The following is a 16,486-nucleotide window of genomic DNA, read 5'->3' on the forward strand; positions in this document are numbered from 1 at the left end:
GCGAACTCCAGTCTTCTGCGTGAAAACCCTGTGTATTGTATTGACCCACATCTATTTGGCTTATAATGACTGATAACGCCTATTTAATAGCCTGACAACAGTCTAATCGGCTGAGCCATGCTTGTAGCTCTGTGAGGCTGCACAGCGGCGAGCTAAGTGTTAATATGCTCACACAATGACAATGCCAACATGCTAATGTTCAGCAGGTATAAAGTTTACCATCTTAGTTTTAGAATGTTAATATTTGCTTACTAATTATCACTAAACACAAAGTGCAGCTGAGGATGATTTAAATATAGTTAGTAATCAAGCTGGGTTCTGTAGTTTTTAGCAACCATTACTCAAAATGGAGTAAATTGAACATATGTTGGGAAAAGCTGTGGATTTGTACACATTTGTTGCTCTAGTGATTATTTACAGTAGCAGGAAGGTGTATATGGGATTGACTCAAAATAAAGCACAGTGCCCATGTTCATGGTAATGAAGGAACATGTCAGCCAGTGCAACAGTTGACCTGGTTTTAATAGTTTTTGGACACAATGGCGCTCTATAGCACAGAGGAATAAGATATAGGCTTTGTATACACAGACAAAACTTATTGGTATCAATTCACTGTTGGTTTTGGTCTTTTCATGGGATTTGTGGACAATAAGAAAAACATAGAATATCACTAGACTTGTACTTTAAGGTCTTTCATTCTTTATTGCTTATAGCGGGAACACTGGGGGAAAATATAAGAAGACAAAATAATGTTTTGGATATGATACTCAAGATTATTCCATTTGATATATTTCTGTAAATACATTTTTGGAAATGCTGGAATTTGGCCTCTTTTGAGCTTTGAAATGTTTGTGTTGTGTATAAACACTAACTGAGAGACAACATTTGAAGCTGACCAACGCAACTAACTGGCATTCAACCTCAACTTAAAATGACCCACTTTTTGTAGCAGCGCTTATAATTGTGATTTCAGTCCTTTTCCATAACTGGTTATATCATTTTATGTCCCCACTGCACCCTCTGAAGAGGCCCCAATCACTTCAGTTTGAAGATAAGTGAACGGCTCCTTGTAGTTTCCTGAAGATGTGTTAAATTGCTCAAGGTCGGTTGAATGTGTTGGAGGAAGATTGGGAGGGTCAGGGTGTTGCACATGCAACCTTGGAGAGACGTCGTTTTAAGGGTTTGCACTGACTAGTGTTTGTGCACAGGAAGACTTGATAGGGCCTGAGGTGTGGGGTAAGGAGAGGGTGAGGAGAGAGAGAGTGAGACTGAGAGGAGGGAGGCTGCTCCCATCAAAGGACTCTACAAGTTAATGAGGGACGTCGCAGAGACCCTGAAGCCCTCAGACGGCTGCACACAGACGGACGGACGGACGGACATACAGAGGAAAAAAACATAGAGTTTGAAATGACGTGGCGCGAGGTAAGCATTTTATATGATTACCTTTTTGTTTGAATCCCTCATGATTTGAATCAGAAAAATAGCTAATTTAACCAACATTGCTGTCACCAAAAAGTACTTGTGTTCCAGCAAAAGCAGCACTTTGTTATAGGCCAGATGGTTATGAAGTGTTATAATTTTGGGTCAACTGATGCATTTTGTATTCACTTTTATTGAGAGAGTGTGTTTCAGTGTTAATGGTTCTTCTGGAATAAGTGTTGTCTATGTCTGTGTTGTGTTTTTAACACCACTTGTGTCATCTTTGACCTTTCTTACAGCTTTTGATAGCAGTAGAGACATGGTTGCAGTAGAAGGACTGTCATAAGAAATGGATTTATAAGCATAATCGTCAGCATGTAGCATGCATATGTGACTATATCAATATGTTCAATATGTTTTTGATCAGCACTTGTTAAGGTTTGAAAAAAGGTGTTTGGTGAACTAAATATAGGCCACCTTTGTTTATGTCCCCTTTCTTCGAGGAGATACGCAGTCGGCAGTTCTGGCGCGCTATTCTTGCAGAGCTGCTTGGCACCCTGGTCTTAGTGAGCGCCGTGTTGGGTGCCTCTGTGCCAGGCCCCGGAGAGGCCTCCGTGGGACCCCTGTACCCAGCGGTGGCAGTGGGTGTGTCGATCATTGCACTGGGACACTGTTTTGGAGAAATAAGCGGGGCACAGGTGAATGTCTTATAGTAACACAGTCATTTTAAAATTGTGTTTTTCTTTCTCTGATTGATCTTTCCGATTTTTTTAGTTGCTCTCTGACTTCTATTGCTCCTAAAGTAGTGTTATTATGGTAAGGATGGCCTCTGAGCGAGGCGAACGGCGTTACCATGGTTTTACACTCGGCGGCTCACGTCACCGCAGTCTTGGAAAGGGAGGAGTGAGAGGAGGGGTACTCAGTTGGTTGCAATCTGCAACCACACCACTTAGATGCCGCCAAATCCGACACACTGTACCTTTAAACTATCAAATATTAAAGTAATACTTTACTTTTACTTTTACATACTCAAGTAAAGTACAAGTACATGAGTAAATATACACTTTCCATCACTGGCAGTCGTTGAGTTTTCATATTATTTAATTGTTAATTAATATTTGTGAGATTGTTTGTACGTAAGCGTGTGTTTGTGCTCTGTGATCAGGTGAACCCTGCTCTGACTCTGGCTCTGTTGGCCACTCGGAAGCTGGAAGTTCTCAGGGCCGTCGTTTATATGGCTGCTCAGTGTTTGGGGGCCTGTTTAGGAGCCGGGGGCCTCTACCTGGCTCTGCCAGTCAAAACCACTGCAGAACACTTCGTCAACAAGGTCAGTACTCAGAATATTAGCGGGTTACCTATTAAATCTTGTGAGACATTACATCTTTTCAGAATATTCCTGTGTTTTGGGTTACTTTTCCTGCTCCTCTTCCTCTCTCCTTACTGCTGTTTTACTTCACTCAGATTCCTATAGAGCTGAATGCAGCTCAGGCTCTGGGCATCGAGGTTTTGTGCACCTTCCAGATGGTCTTCACGGTTTTCTCAGTGGAGGATCAGCGACGGAGGGAAAGCCCAGAACCAGGAAACCTGGCCATTGGATTAGCACACACTGCTGGAGTGCTAATAGGGGTAAGAGGAGCTTTCAGGCAGAATAATTAGTTGCACATTTACTCAACTCATAATTTGTATAAGTTCTGAAATGGTTCCACAACTGGTTTTGTCTCACAATTCAAATACATGCAGTTCAGGTAAATTGGACATATGATGATGGCTGTATGGCAGTTTGTTCAGAGTATTTCCACTGGTATCCTACAAAAGGTTGACAAAATATGTGAATATTTAACACAGGAAAAATTGCACAACGCTGTACATAAGAAAAGTAATGTGAATCAGAACTAAATATTGAAACTTTAGATTATGAATGGTACCAAATATGTACATACACACGTAGGCAAAATTGTTGGTACCCTTCCGTTAAAGAAAGAAAAACCCACAATGGTCACTGAAATAACTTGAAACTGACAAAAGTAATAATAAATAAAAATTCACTGAAAATTAACTAATGAAAATCAGATATTGTTTTTGAATTGTGGTTCAACAGAATCATTTTAAAAAACAGACTAATGAAACTGGCCTGGACAAAAATGATGGTACCCCTAGAAAAGATGTAAAATAATTTGACCATAGGGACATATTAAACTAAGGTGTGTCCTGTAAATAGCATCACAGGTGTCTTCAAACTTTTAATCAGTCAGCCTGCCTATTTAAAGGGTGAAAAGAAGTCACTGTGCTGTTTGGTATCATGGTGTGTACCACACTGAACATGGACCACAGAAAGCTAAGGAGAGAGTTGTCTCGGGAGGTTAGAAGGACAATTATAGACAAGCATGTTAAAGGTAAAGGCTATAAGACCATCTCCAAGCAGCTTTATGTTCCTGTGACTACAGTTGCACATGTTATTCAGAAGTTTAAGGTCCATGGGACTGTAGCCAACCTCCCTGGACGTGGCCGCAAGAGGAAAATTGATGACAAATCGAAGAGACGGATAATACGAATGGTAACCAAAGAGCCTAGAACAACTTCCAAAGAGATTAGAGGTGAACTCCAAGGTCAAGGTACATCAGTGTCAGATTGCACCATCCGTCGCTGTTTGAGCCAAAGTAGACTTAATGGAAGACAACCGAGGAGGACACCAAATCATAAAAAAGTGAGACTGGAATTTGCCAAAATGCATATTGACAAGCCACAAAGCTTCTGGGAGAATGTCCTTTGGACAGATGAGACAAAACTGGAGCTTTTTGGCAAGTCACATCAGCTCTATGTTCACAGACGCAAAAATGAAGCATCCAAAGAAAAGAACACTGTACCTAATGTGAAACATGGAGGAGGCTCGGTTATGTTATGGGGCTGCTTTGTTGCATCTGGCACAGGGTGTCTTGAATCTGTGCAGGGTGCAATGAAATCTCAAGACTATCAAGGCATTCTGGAGCGAAATGTGCTGCCCAGTGTCAGAAAGCTTGGTCTCAGTTGCAGGTCATGGGTCCTCAAACAGGATAATGACCCAAAACACAGCTAAAAACACCCAAGAATGGCTAAGAACAAAACATTGGACTATTCTGAAGTGGCCTTCTATGAGCCCTGATCTAAATCCTATTGAACATCTGTGGAATGAGCTGAAACATGCATTCGGAGAAGGCACCCTTCAAACCTGAGACAGCTGGAGCAGTTTGCTCACGAGGAGTGGGCCAACATACCTGTCGACAGGTGCAGAAGTCTCATTGAGAGTTACAGAAATCACTTGATTGAAGTGATTGCCTCAAAAGGTTGTGCAACAAAATATTAAGTTAAGGGTACCATCATTTTTGTCCAGGCCAGTTTCATTAGTTTGTTTTTTAAAATGATTCTGTTGAACCACAATTCAAAAGCAATATCTGATTTTCATTAGTTAATTTTAAGTATTTTTTTATTTATTATTACTTTTGTCAGTTTCAAGTTATTTCAGTGACCATTGTGGGTTTTTCTTTCTTTAACGGAAGGGTACCAACAATTTTGCCTACGTGTGTATATGGTCTACCGCCACTATCTCAAAGGGTTATTCAAAAGCAGACAGCTATCTGCCCAGCAACCATGTTGGAGGCTCTGTAGTTCTCTGGAGTTGCACTAAAATAAGCCTTTCAGGGATAAGACAATGTAAATGCAACCATAAGGGACATTATGGGATATTTACCATGCTGTGGTGTACCCATGTAACATTGAGGAGGCTATTCAATGAAGAGAAAGAGACCCTGCAAAAATATCTGCTTATAGCCAGAAAAAAAGCTATAACAAGAGAAAGAAATGTTCGGGAAATTTATTCAATGGAAAATTGGCCTTCCTGTTGAAAGTTAAATTAAATATTTCTTTTACAGGAATTTGGAAAGGTGGATCGTTTACATGAAACATGATACTAAAAAAATAACAGTTTAAATATGAAATAACTGGAAAAATCGGTCTATATAAATGTCTGAGTATCCCTTGACAATTGTTTGTTCAACGTGTGTGTGTGTTGTCTCCAGATCTGAAATCTGCAATAGAAATTAAAGTTAAAAGAAACAGAAAATTAGTGCTTATTCTTTACTTAATTTGTGTGTGTGTGTGTGTGTGTGTGTGTGTGTGTGTGTGTGTGTGTGTGTGTGTGTGTGTTGTTTTTCTGTCAGGGGCGGTTCTCCGGTGCTAGTATGAACCCTGCACGTTCTCTGGGTCCAGCCATCATCACAGGCTTCTGGGAAAACCACTGGGTGAGAGATTTGTCTCCATGGAAACACTTGTCCAGCTGTTTTATTATTTTTGTCCAATTATAGTCAATGGTTAGGCAACCTTTGGCACGCATGCCACCATTGGCACATGGTAGCTTAACCAATGGCACACTAGCAATAAGTGTGCAAGAGAGTTTTTTGGAAATGTTGAAGTGCCTTCTCATCCGCATGCCAAATTACCTCTTCACAGCTATTGGCAATTGTGCGGTCTGTCATTTATGGTAGTTTTTTTTTTTTTTTTCGACCTGCATTTTTTATGGCATACTATACGTTGACCTTTTTATGACATGCATTTTTAAAGATATTTTTGTGACAAACTATACTATGACCTTTTTTTTACATCTTTTATGGCATACTATTCTATTCTATTTTAAATTCCATTTTTATGACATACTATACTATTACTTTATTTTTTGACATTTTTCATGGCATAATATACTCTGACTTTTTTTATCATATTTTTTATGACATGCTATACTATGAACTGTTATGACTTTTTTAAAATTACATTCTGTACTATGAATTTATTTTTAAAATTTGATGACATACTATACTTTTATTTATGACATTTGTATGGCATACTATACTTTCACTTTTTTAGGACATTTTCATGGCATACTATATGAACACTTTATTTTTGACACTATACTATGACTTTTTAATGACTTTGTTAAACACATTTCTTAAATCTCATTCTCTTTTTCCCATCACCAGATTTATTGGATCGGACCAGTGATCGGTGCTATACTTGCTGGAGTGTCCCATGAGTTCTTTTTTGCACGCAGCGCCTCTCGCCAGAAGCTGGTGGCATGTCTGACCTGTAGGGACATCGAGATTGTGGAGACGACCAGCATGACGGGATCATCTCTGTCCACAGTCACACAGAACGCTATGAGAGCCAAGCAGGCCAACAAACCAGAAAACAACTGAGGACACACACTGAGGAAAAAACACATATTACAGTGATTCTCATGAAGATGCATGGTGTGCATTTCATCAGTCATGTATTCTTAATGATAAATGTGGTTGAGTAAAAGAAGTACAATATTTCCTTATGGAACATGGTGGAGGAGATGCAGAAGGTAGCAAAAAAATTAAAATACTCCAAATACGTACAAGCACCTGAAAACGTGGGTAAACATAGTTTGTTACTTCCCACCCCCAGTGACCTGTAACTTAAAGGGACTGTTTGTAAGAATCAGAATTGCTTGTTAACAGCGACACCTGTAGCCGTTAAGTCAACGAAAGTCAGCGTCGGGCTCGCGCTTGTGCTCGCTCTACATAGACATGAACGAGCATCGCTCAAAACAGTGAGGCGACACACGTCAGCTAAAATCACATTATCACTCTATATTTTTACCTGCTTGGCAGTAATGTTAGCTGACCAGACGAATGTCTCTCCATGAATGCTGATCCTAGTGTTGGCTTTTCCTGCCTTAGCCTCCCGACCGCGGTCAGAAGGAACAGGGGAGACACCGGAGCTTTGGTCGGAGATGATAACGTTTCTTGCTGCGGAGCCCCGTCACTTCACAAGACACGGGAAACCTCTGTTGGTCTGGAGGACCTGCAGCATTTATTTCTGCACAAACGTCAACAGTACATTCACTAGATATTCTCAGAGCTACGAAGTCTTCTGCAGTGTGTAGTGTGCGCGCATGCACGTGAGAGTGGAGCGAAATAGCGAGAACGAGCGCGTTGTGTGAGTGAAGGCAGAGGAGCAGAGTACAGCAGAGATTCCGGCCCTGGAGACCAAAGCTACGGTCTCCCCCGCGTCCTCCAACCGCAGCCAACACTGTTTTGCAAGACGGGCTTCACTAGATACAACTTTGCGGTTTTGGTGCTTCCGTGTAGTTTGTGTTGGAGTCTTGTCTGAACAGCATAGCCACACACGAGCGCGCATGGGACACCGACCCAGATTGATTTTTCCCTGTAAGAAGTTACAAACAGTCCCTTTAAGGTAATAAACCCAAATGGTTTCAAATTATACTTTTGCTGAACAGTCACTGTAGCCACAATTGACATTTAAGGGATGATGGTAAATGCTAATATGAAGTGTAGCACAAGTAGAAAAGAGTAGGGATGAGAACATGTTGCAATATCAGTTTAATAATAATATTTGCCAACATTAGCTAACATTAACCATATTATTACCAGACTCCCTAAATCCTGAATGATATTTAGTTGGGTAATGATATGTTTTCTTGCTTATGTATTCAATTGTTTTCTTTCAAAGTTACACAGTGTTGCTTTTAAAATTTTAATAATTTGGGGTGATTTGGGATTTTTGAAATAGGACTGTATTTTCTTGAAGCATCAGGTATCTGCAGGTGTCCAATGTTTGTTTTATTTTCAGGAGACCACTGCAAATATAAAACACTCACTGTTGCTCAGGTGACAATAAATAATCTAACAAAGGGAAGCACATTTCAGTGTGTTATCCATTCAATGTCCTTCCAATGAAACATTATCAATGCATTGTGTAGGCTGCATTCTGGCTAAAATTAGTCTTTCCCTGCTGCTTTTTATTGCACATGTGGAGAGAAAGCTGCATTAAAGGGGGATGAATGTGACCTTTGAGGTCCCAGTTGGCTGTCATTAGTGTATGCATAAGTGTAGCCAGTATTATGAGACTCAGTGTTGTCACTTTCAAATTTGCACATCATTAAAATGTATAATAGATACTAATTGAAATCCTGCTGTAAAACACCCTTGTGTTTGCCATTTTCAGTTTCATCCCACGTCTGTGAACGCTTTGAAATGCTAAAGAGATCCTTGCCCTGCATTGTGGGTTCAATGATGCTCTCAATCAGTCCAACATGTCTCTCATGTCTGTGCCCGATGCCTGATAGCGTCCGTCTCTTCTCTTATGGGCTCCTATTCACAATTAAATGGACCTTCATACCTCTGTAATGGCTCTAAAGAAAGAACACCTTTAGTGGAAATAAGCTTTGTATTATGAAATTGATACAATCTGCGTGTGTGTGTGTGTGTGTGTGTGCGTGTGCGTGTGCGTGTGCGTGTGCGTGTGCGTGTGTGTGTGTGTGGTATCAGTTGCCATGTTTGTCTTGTCTTAAAATATGTTTATAATGTAATTTAAAGGGTCAGTTCATCCAAATTACAAAAAAAGCACAAATGTTGTCAATAACTTCTTGTGGTATTTAGTCGTACAGATATATTGGGTTTAATTTGGCTACATTTTATGATATTCGTCTCTACATCACTAGTGGTAAGTGAGGAAATATGTATTTTTTTATAATTTGGATGAACTAAAAAAAAATATATATATATATAATATAATATTTATTATGTATTAATATGAACAATTTAAGGTAAAACATACTGTACACTGTATTATCTGGATTTGACTGCAAATCTAAAATAAAACCATGTTATCAAATCAGTAGTGCTATAGCAATGTCATTTGAATACACACACACACAAACTATTTACACACACACACAACGTGCACAATAGCTATAACTGCCACAGTGCCGCCAGCATTTTGCATTGTGTGTGTTCTTTCTAACATGTATAAAAGAGAGTCAAAACGGCAAGCTCAGCATTCTGCATTCATCTACCCTCCCTCACCCCTCTCACTCCCCTCATCCCCCCCCCCAACAGTGATGACTCTCGACTGGTCAGCGCGATGCCCCCGGTGCTGCTCAGTAACCCCAACGTCCCCCCACACATCCCTGCTGCCCTACTGCACCTCTCCCTTTACCCCAGCTCCACACACACATACACACACACACAGAACTTTCATGGCTTTTGGTCGTACGTCGTCCTGCAACACACACACACACACACACTCCCACATAATGCAAACCTCTGCCGAGCACCTCCTAGAAGCCCCAGTTACAACAGAAGACACAATCCGCTGTGTTATGTGAATTATTGTTGGTTCGTTGCTTGTGGATGTGTGTTTCTCCTTCACCTTCTGGTGTCTCCACTACATTGCCGTCGGGTGCGGAGCAGTGCCAGTGACAGCTCTGAGCTCTGAGGCAATGTCAAGTTCAGGTCTTCATAATCACAGGCCTCTGCACTGACTGCTGCCACTTTATCTCTTCTTAAAGACAGTGCTTCGTGGTGTGATAGTCTCCAGAACAATAAACAGAAGCAATAAATGTTGTCAAAAACTTTCACATTGCAAATTTAAGACAATACTACATCTGTGCTTTGGTTTAATATGTATTTTTGTCTCGTCTCTCTCCATACGTAGCCCAAAGACAATGGTTTCACAGGGTCAGGCATTTCAGTGTATGGGTCAGTTCAGCGCTGTTAGCTTTGGGCACTTCCGTCCGGGGCCCCAACTGTATTATCTGCATGTGTGTATATGTCTATGTGTGTGTGTGTGTATGTGTGTGTGCGTGTGTGTGTGCGTGCATGTTTGTGTTTTCTGTCCTTGTCCATCAGCATTTGCATCCCCTGATTATGACAGTTATGATATGTCAACAGATGACATACGCCCCAAAGAAAACTTTCTCCTCTCGGCTCTCGGCTGCTCTTCGCCGTGGCTGTTCCTCCTAGTTCCCCCCCGCCCCCGCCCCCCCACCCTGAATATAAGATACAAAACTTCCTGTTGTCTATTTATTCAAAATCTCTCTACCTCCCACTGAATGTTTTTCATGGATTTCCACTCATTCTCACTTCATGTTTCTCCTCTTGGATACACTGCCTCTCTTTTGGCCTGTTTCTATTATAGGGGGGCGACAGAGGGGTTAAGTTTGTTTGATTTAGGATGTCCAGCACTGCCGCCCCCCGCCCTTGGCCCTACAGGGGGATTATGGCGTCACCTGGGGCCCCTGGGGGGGTATTATAAAGCCCCTGTCTGGCCCTCTCCCCTCCGTCAGAGAGGCTAAAAGGTCCACCGGACACTCTGTCTATCCCCGTCTCTTCTTTAGAAACACCCCATTAGCATTGATGCCCACCTCCTCTTGACAACTCATCCCACCTGAGATCTCCACGCACATTCCCACATTATCTCACACCTATGTCTTTGCGACAGGTGGACAGAGGTGGCAGCTGATTTGACTTTACCAACCCAGTTCACGGCTTGGTAAAGATCCGTTGGGTGGATTCATCTGTTGACGTTCTGAAAATCCTGTTTCGTCTGACTCTTTTGGTCAGCCGAGTTAGCTGACTACAAAAGGGAGATCCTTTTTTTGTTATTTTTGGCGTTTGAAGAGGACTGAAAAGGTACTCATTTACCTTTACTAGATTTATTTTTAAAGAATCTTCTTCATCTGGTGGAGAGCCTCAAGTGAACAGTCACCATGTGGGAGTTCCGGTCCATGAATTTTTGGCGAGCGGTCTTCGCAGAGTTCTTCGGGACCATGTTCTTTGTATTTTTCGGCATGGGCGCCGCCCTGCGCTGGACCACCGGGCCTCATCATGTCCTTCATGTGGCCCTGTGCTTCGGGCTGGCAGCTGCCACTCTCATCCAGTCCATCGGCCACATCAGCGGCGGCCACATTAACCCTGCCGTCACCTTCGCCTACCTTGTCGGCTCACAGATGTCTCTTTTCCGCGCCATTTTCTACATGGCCGCCCAGTGCCTGGGTGCTGTAGCTGGGGCTGCTGTGCTGTACGGGGTCACGCCCGGCAACATGAGAGGCAACATGGCGATGAACATGGTAAGGACCCAACATGGATGTTTCAGAAAACAAGTGAAGCAATGTTCTTTGGGTAGGTTGATTTCATCCATGGGATACATGGCATAGATTTTAGAGTTTAGGAATTTGCTATCATTTCAGGTTCAGATCAGTAAAGCCATGTATTTAAACCATTGTTTAAAATACCAACAAAAAATTGCTGTGCATATAATTATTTCCAGTAGTTCATAATTTTTCTAAAACAAAAAGAGAAATTCAGCAGTACATGTTCAATCCAGCTCTGGGATTTTGACTTATGCATATATGTTTTCATCCACCTGTGTATCTCCAGCTGCAGCCGGGCATCAGTCTGGGAATGGGCACCACTGTGGAGGTTTTCCTCACCATGCAGCTTGTGGTGTGCATCTTCGCCGTGACTGATGAGAGGAGAAACGGACGCATGGGATCTGCTGCTCTATCCATCGGCTTCTCCGTCACCATTGGACATCTCATGGGGGTGAGACACAATGGAAACATAGATAAAAAATTAATTAAATATTTTAAAAAACACAATGCAGTAACAAGTGTCTTGTGTTTTTAGATGTACTACACCGGTGCTGGAATGAACCCTGCCAGGTCCTTTGCCCCTGCTGTGCTCTTCAGGAACTTCATCAACCACTGGGTAAGACTTACAGTCACACTGAAGATATCAATCTGAGCAGGAATGATAGATGACTGAACATACTGTGTTAACTGATGTTTGCCGCTCGCAGGTGTACTGGGTCGGGCCTATGATAGGAGGTGCAATGGGTGCCCTTCTGTACGATTTCATGCTGTTCCCACGCATGAGAGGTCTGTCTGAGCGCCTGGCCACACTGAAGGGCAGCCGGCCCCCAGAGAGCGAGACCCAGCAGGACACCCGCGAGCCCATCGAGCTCAAGACGCAAGCCCTATAAACCTGCCCCTGCCCCCTTCTCCGACTGGGGCCGAGGGACGAGGGACAAGGCCCTGAGCTATACGCCAACCCCACCTCCACTACCCCCCCATGCCTTCACACAACATCGCACAAGACTAACCCAAATACTCACATCTAGACTAACACATGATACGATTTTTTTTTTCCAGTGCCACTGCAAAAACCGACACACAAAAAACAAAACAGGTTCACAACCTTCAACCTCAACACACAACAAGACTCCTCTACCCCCCAGTCCTCACTCTGTATTCTGAACTGGACATTGTGTTTTTGATAAATGGTGACCAGAGCCTGAACCACCAGCCGCCTCGTCTCCCCCTGCCCGCCTGCTTTTCTCCTCTCAGCTAAGGCCTTCATCTGCGACTCAGAGGAGCGTGGAAACCCCCAAAATTGAGCAGAGAGGTTTGGGGAGGCAGGTGTTGCAAAGGAGGGTGTGGGGGAGACGGAGGGCAGGATGAGGGTGAGGCTGAGGCGAGGATGTGGGTATGATATGAGAAGGGTAAGAGTGCATGGGGCAGGTGAGGGTGGAGTAAAGGGGTGGGGGTTGGGGTTTGGGTAGGGTAGAGAGGGCAACACGCTGGGTTTGTGGTCGTTTCAAGTTGGGTTAGACCAGTGAAGATGGGCATGCTTTTCATTATTCATCTGAATTTATCTCCATTTTTAGTTTTTTTTTTTTAGGTTCATTTTGTTTTCTGCACTTCAGACACAAGACGTGGATGTATGATACCATTAGATTTTACCAGGGTTTCACTATTTTCAATCACTACATTTTATCTGTGGGTTTGTGTTTGTGTGTGCGTGGATACCTCTGCAGCATGTGTGTGTGTGTGTGTGTGTGTGCGTGTGTGCAAGTGTGTGCGTGAGAGTGAGCGTGTGCATGTGTGTGCGCCTGCCTGTGCGTATGAGTGTGTTTGCAAGTGAGTGTGTATATGTGTGTATGTGTGTGTGAGATCAAGATTGCAGATACAGTACTTTTTATTTTGTTTTATTTCCATTACCGCTCTCCTGTTTCGTACCATTAACTGTGTTCATTTTGTCATCAATTTTTAAGACATGATCATTTCTCCTCCCCTCACTGTGGTATTTGCTATGATATTCATTTTTACATAAACCATCTGCTTTTTTGTTCTGAACCAGCGCAATCCAAAGGAAATGTTGTATCCCAGACTTTGATAGTAGGTCTGTTCACTACAGATCGGCTGTGCAAGCTTTACATTGAGTCTCCTTTTATTATTTGATCCTTACTGGGAGCACAAGGCGTTTCAATAAACATTTCAATGATAATAAACATAAAAACTTGGTATACGGTTTGGGTCATTTTTGTTCCTTAAAATGTAGCATTTTGTGAAGTTGCTGGGCATGGAGGAAAATGTCAGCTGCAATAAATGATTTTGTCCAGGAGAGGGCGAAAAGAGCACATGACAGTCTCTCACATTTAACATTTTAATTAGTTGAGGGAACCTTAATCAGTTTTGGACAAAATTGAATCATAAAAGATACATAGTTCACAGTGTGCTTTAAGAACAACAATGCTGTAATAGGTCACATTAGTTTGAGGTATGTCGGGAAATGTAGTTAAGGGAGGGGTTGTTTGGGTAAAATAGGGTTCACCCAAAGGCGGACTATCATTTGTGTTTGATAAGAAACATATTCATTTATCTTCTGCTGTCTTCTGTTCTTCTGCATAACAGCTGATAAACTACAGCATGACTCCTCCTCCAGAACTCTGACCAAACAAAGATGGTTAAAGAATAAGTCTGCTGATATTCTACATTTTTCTTATGGTCAACAAATCCCATGAAAACATTAAACAACAATGATTTGATTCTGCTATCATGTATTGTCTGTGTAGCCAAAGCCTGATATCTTAATTATCTGAGCAACAGAGCTCCATTGTTGTATAAATACTATACATAATACACATCAATGAGCCACAATGTTGGACTGGGTGACGTGTCTCCTTTATTATGATGAACCAGTGCACTGTATTTTATTTTGAATCAATTCTACACACACTGTGCTGCTGCTGGAAATCACAAAAGCACCAAATATGAATAAATCAGCAGCTGAAAAAAAAACCCAAGGAGCACAATATTTACTCCAGTTTAAAACAATTTTTTAGATAGGTTTGTATGTGTTTGTTTACTGTTTTAAAAGATTCAAGACTTGAATGCAGTTAAAGTCGGAAAGGGTTGAGAGACAGAATCATGAATTGTCGATTTTGGTCTCTTATAGAATATTGCTGGCCTTTTAAATTAAGTTTATCGGCAGGTGGGAAAGAAATGTAGCCCACAGTCAGATAGCGACTACAACCCATAATGTACAGTCATAAAAAAGTCATCGTCTAGTATGTATTAAAGAAAGTCATAAAACAGTCACAGTATAGTATGTCAAAAAACATGTCATGAAAATTTTTTCGCGAAAAGTGATAAAAAAAGTCAGAATATAGTACGTCAAAAAAGTGATTATAAAGTATGTAGAAAAAAGTCATAGTATAGTGTGTTGAAAAAACTGATAAAAAAAAGTCATACAATAGTATGTTGAAAAAAGTGATAACAAATTAATAGTATGTCTAAAAAAGTCATAGTATAGTATGTCGAAAAAAGTGATAAAAAAGTCAAAGTATGTCGAAAAAAATCTTAGTATAGTGTGTCAAAAAAGAGGTAAAAAAGAAAGTATGTTGAAAGAAGTCATAAAAACGTCATAGTTATATATAAATTATATATTAGAAATTATATATTACACAGGTCAGGGTTTGGGTTATGTATTATACAGGTCAGGGTTAGGGTTATATATTATACAGGTTAGGGTTAGGTTATATACTTTGTATAATTATATACAATATATTACATTCTTTCTGTTGCATAACCCCCCAGTTGTATCTCTCTGAAAACCTGGGACGAGACGCTTGTCTCACTCCACTGTCGGGCACCGGGTATCGATGTGAGGATGGGGCTCGATGTGAGGGTGGGGATCGAACCCTGCTCTGTCACACACAGAACTGGGAACTTAGCAGCCAAGCCACCAATGCCACACGCACTTCTAACTGTTCTCTTCGTATATTTGACTTCGTCATTAGAAGTTAGAACTGAAAACAGACTTTGCCACATGAGGATCGAACCCACAACCTCCAGTATTCTAACCAGATATCTACCACACTGAGCTATCTGTAGATACACTGATGTGGTGTTTCCTTTTGTATTTGACTTCTGTATCTGAAGTTAGCCCTCAAAAATCACTGTGTCACATATGGATTGAACTCACAGACCTCCATTATTCCAAACAGTTATCTACCACAAAAAGCTATTTCATAAGTCATAATACATCATGTCAAAAAAAGAGTACAAAAAAGTAATTATGTAGCATGTAAAAAAAAAGTCATAGTATAGTATGTCAAAAAAAGTGATTAAAAAGTCATGGTATAGTATGTTGAAAAAAGTCATAGTGTGGTATTTTGAAAAAAATATTTAAAAAAAGTCAAAGTATGGTATGCTGAAAAAGTTGATAAAGTAGTCATAGTATAGTATGTCAAAAATAGTGATTCAAATGTCGTAGTATAGTACGTAACAAAAACGTGATAAAAAAGTAATAGTATACTTTGTCGAAAAAAGTCAGAAAAAGTTAAAGTATCATAGGTCGGCAAATTGATAAAAAGTCATGGTACAGTATGTAGAAAAAAGGGATATAAAGACATAGTATAGTAAGTATGAAAAAGCTAATACAAAATTTATAGTATAGTATGTTGTAAAAAGTGATGAAAAAGTCAGATCATTGTACAGGTGAGGTGTTGTTTCCTGCTTCGGCATTCCAGCCTGTCGCACCTCCGCCGGTGCAGGGAAAGCAGGGCTTGACTCAGGCTGTTCTCAGCAGTGGAGGAGAACTGCAGACCCAGACTGGGGATGTCGTCAAGCGGTTGAAAGAGCACTTTGAGGAACTCCTGAACCCGACCAACAACTTCTCCATAGAGGAGGCAGAGTTTGAAGACTCGGGGGAAGGTTTGTCCATATCCTTGGCAGAGGTCGCTGAGGTAGTCAAAAAGCTCCTCAGCGGCAAGGCGCCGGGGGTAGATGAGAATCGCCCTGAGATGCTGAAGGCTCTGGAGATTGTTGGGCTGTCTTGGCTGACACGCCACTTCAGTGTCACGTGGAGGTCGCGGACAGTGCCTGTGGAATGGTAGACCAGTATGGTGGTCCAATTATTGGGGTATC

At 41.5% G+C, this 16,486-nt stretch overlaps 2 protein-coding genes across 3 annotated transcripts; both read left to right on the forward strand.

The window, feature by feature from the left end:
* Positions 1-1,013: 1,013 nt before the first annotated feature.
* LOC141772605 (aquaporin-4) lies at positions 1,014-9,112 on the forward strand. 2 transcript variants are annotated; one of them, XM_074643758.1, is made up of 6 exons: positions 1,014-1,422; positions 1,923-2,117; positions 2,585-2,746; positions 2,881-3,045; positions 5,613-5,693; positions 6,426-9,112. In XM_074643758.1, exons 1-6 carry the CDS (start codon positions 1,408-1,410, stop codon positions 6,639-6,641), a joined length of 834 nt encoding a protein of 277 aa, XP_074499859.1. In that variant the 5' UTR covers positions 1,014-1,407; the 3' UTR covers positions 6,642-9,112. The 2 variants fall into 2 exon arrangements, with proteins under 2 accessions (XP_074499859.1, XP_074499860.1); XM_074643759.1 differs by having other exon boundaries at positions 1,021-1,422; positions 1,926-2,117.
* Positions 9,113-10,541: 1,429 nt separating this feature from the next.
* On the forward strand, positions 10,542-13,579 carry mipb (major intrinsic protein of lens fiber b). Its single transcript, XM_074643760.1, has 4 exons — positions 10,542-11,344; positions 11,655-11,819; positions 11,904-11,984; positions 12,076-13,579. Exons 1-4 carry the CDS (start codon positions 10,985-10,987, stop codon positions 12,256-12,258), a joined length of 789 nt encoding a protein of 262 aa, XP_074499861.1. The 5' UTR covers positions 10,542-10,984; the 3' UTR covers positions 12,259-13,579.
* Positions 13,580-16,486: the final 2,907 nt, after the last annotated feature.

The sequence above is a fragment of the Sebastes fasciatus genome, chromosome 8, assembly GCF_043250625.1.
Source record: "Sebastes fasciatus isolate fSebFas1 chromosome 8, fSebFas1.pri, whole genome shotgun sequence".
NCBI lineage: Eukaryota > Metazoa > Chordata > Actinopteri > Perciformes > Sebastidae > Sebastes > Sebastes fasciatus.

Excerpts from the sequence above, each read along its gene's own strand:
- LOC141772605 (XM_074643758.1), top strand. Across the intron at positions 2,118-2,584 it reads GAGAAATAAGCGGGGCACAG|GTGAACCCTGCTCTGACTCT; the intron begins GTGAATGTCTTA and ends CTCTGTGATCAG. Across the intron at positions 3,046-5,612 it reads CTGCTGGAGTGCTAATAGGG|GGGCGGTTCTCCGGTGCTAG; the intron begins GTAAGAGGAGCT and ends TTTTTCTGTCAG.
- mipb (XM_074643760.1), top strand. The coding sequence starts at position 10,985 with ATGTGGGAGTTCCGGTCCATGAATTTTTGGCGAGCGGTCTTCGCAGAG. Across the intron at positions 11,345-11,654 it reads GCAACATGGCGATGAACATG|CTGCAGCCGGGCATCAGTCT; the intron begins GTAAGGACCCAA and ends GTGTATCTCCAG. Across the intron at positions 11,985-12,075 it reads GGAACTTCATCAACCACTGG|GTGTACTGGGTCGGGCCTAT; the intron begins GTAAGACTTACA and ends TGCCGCTCGCAG.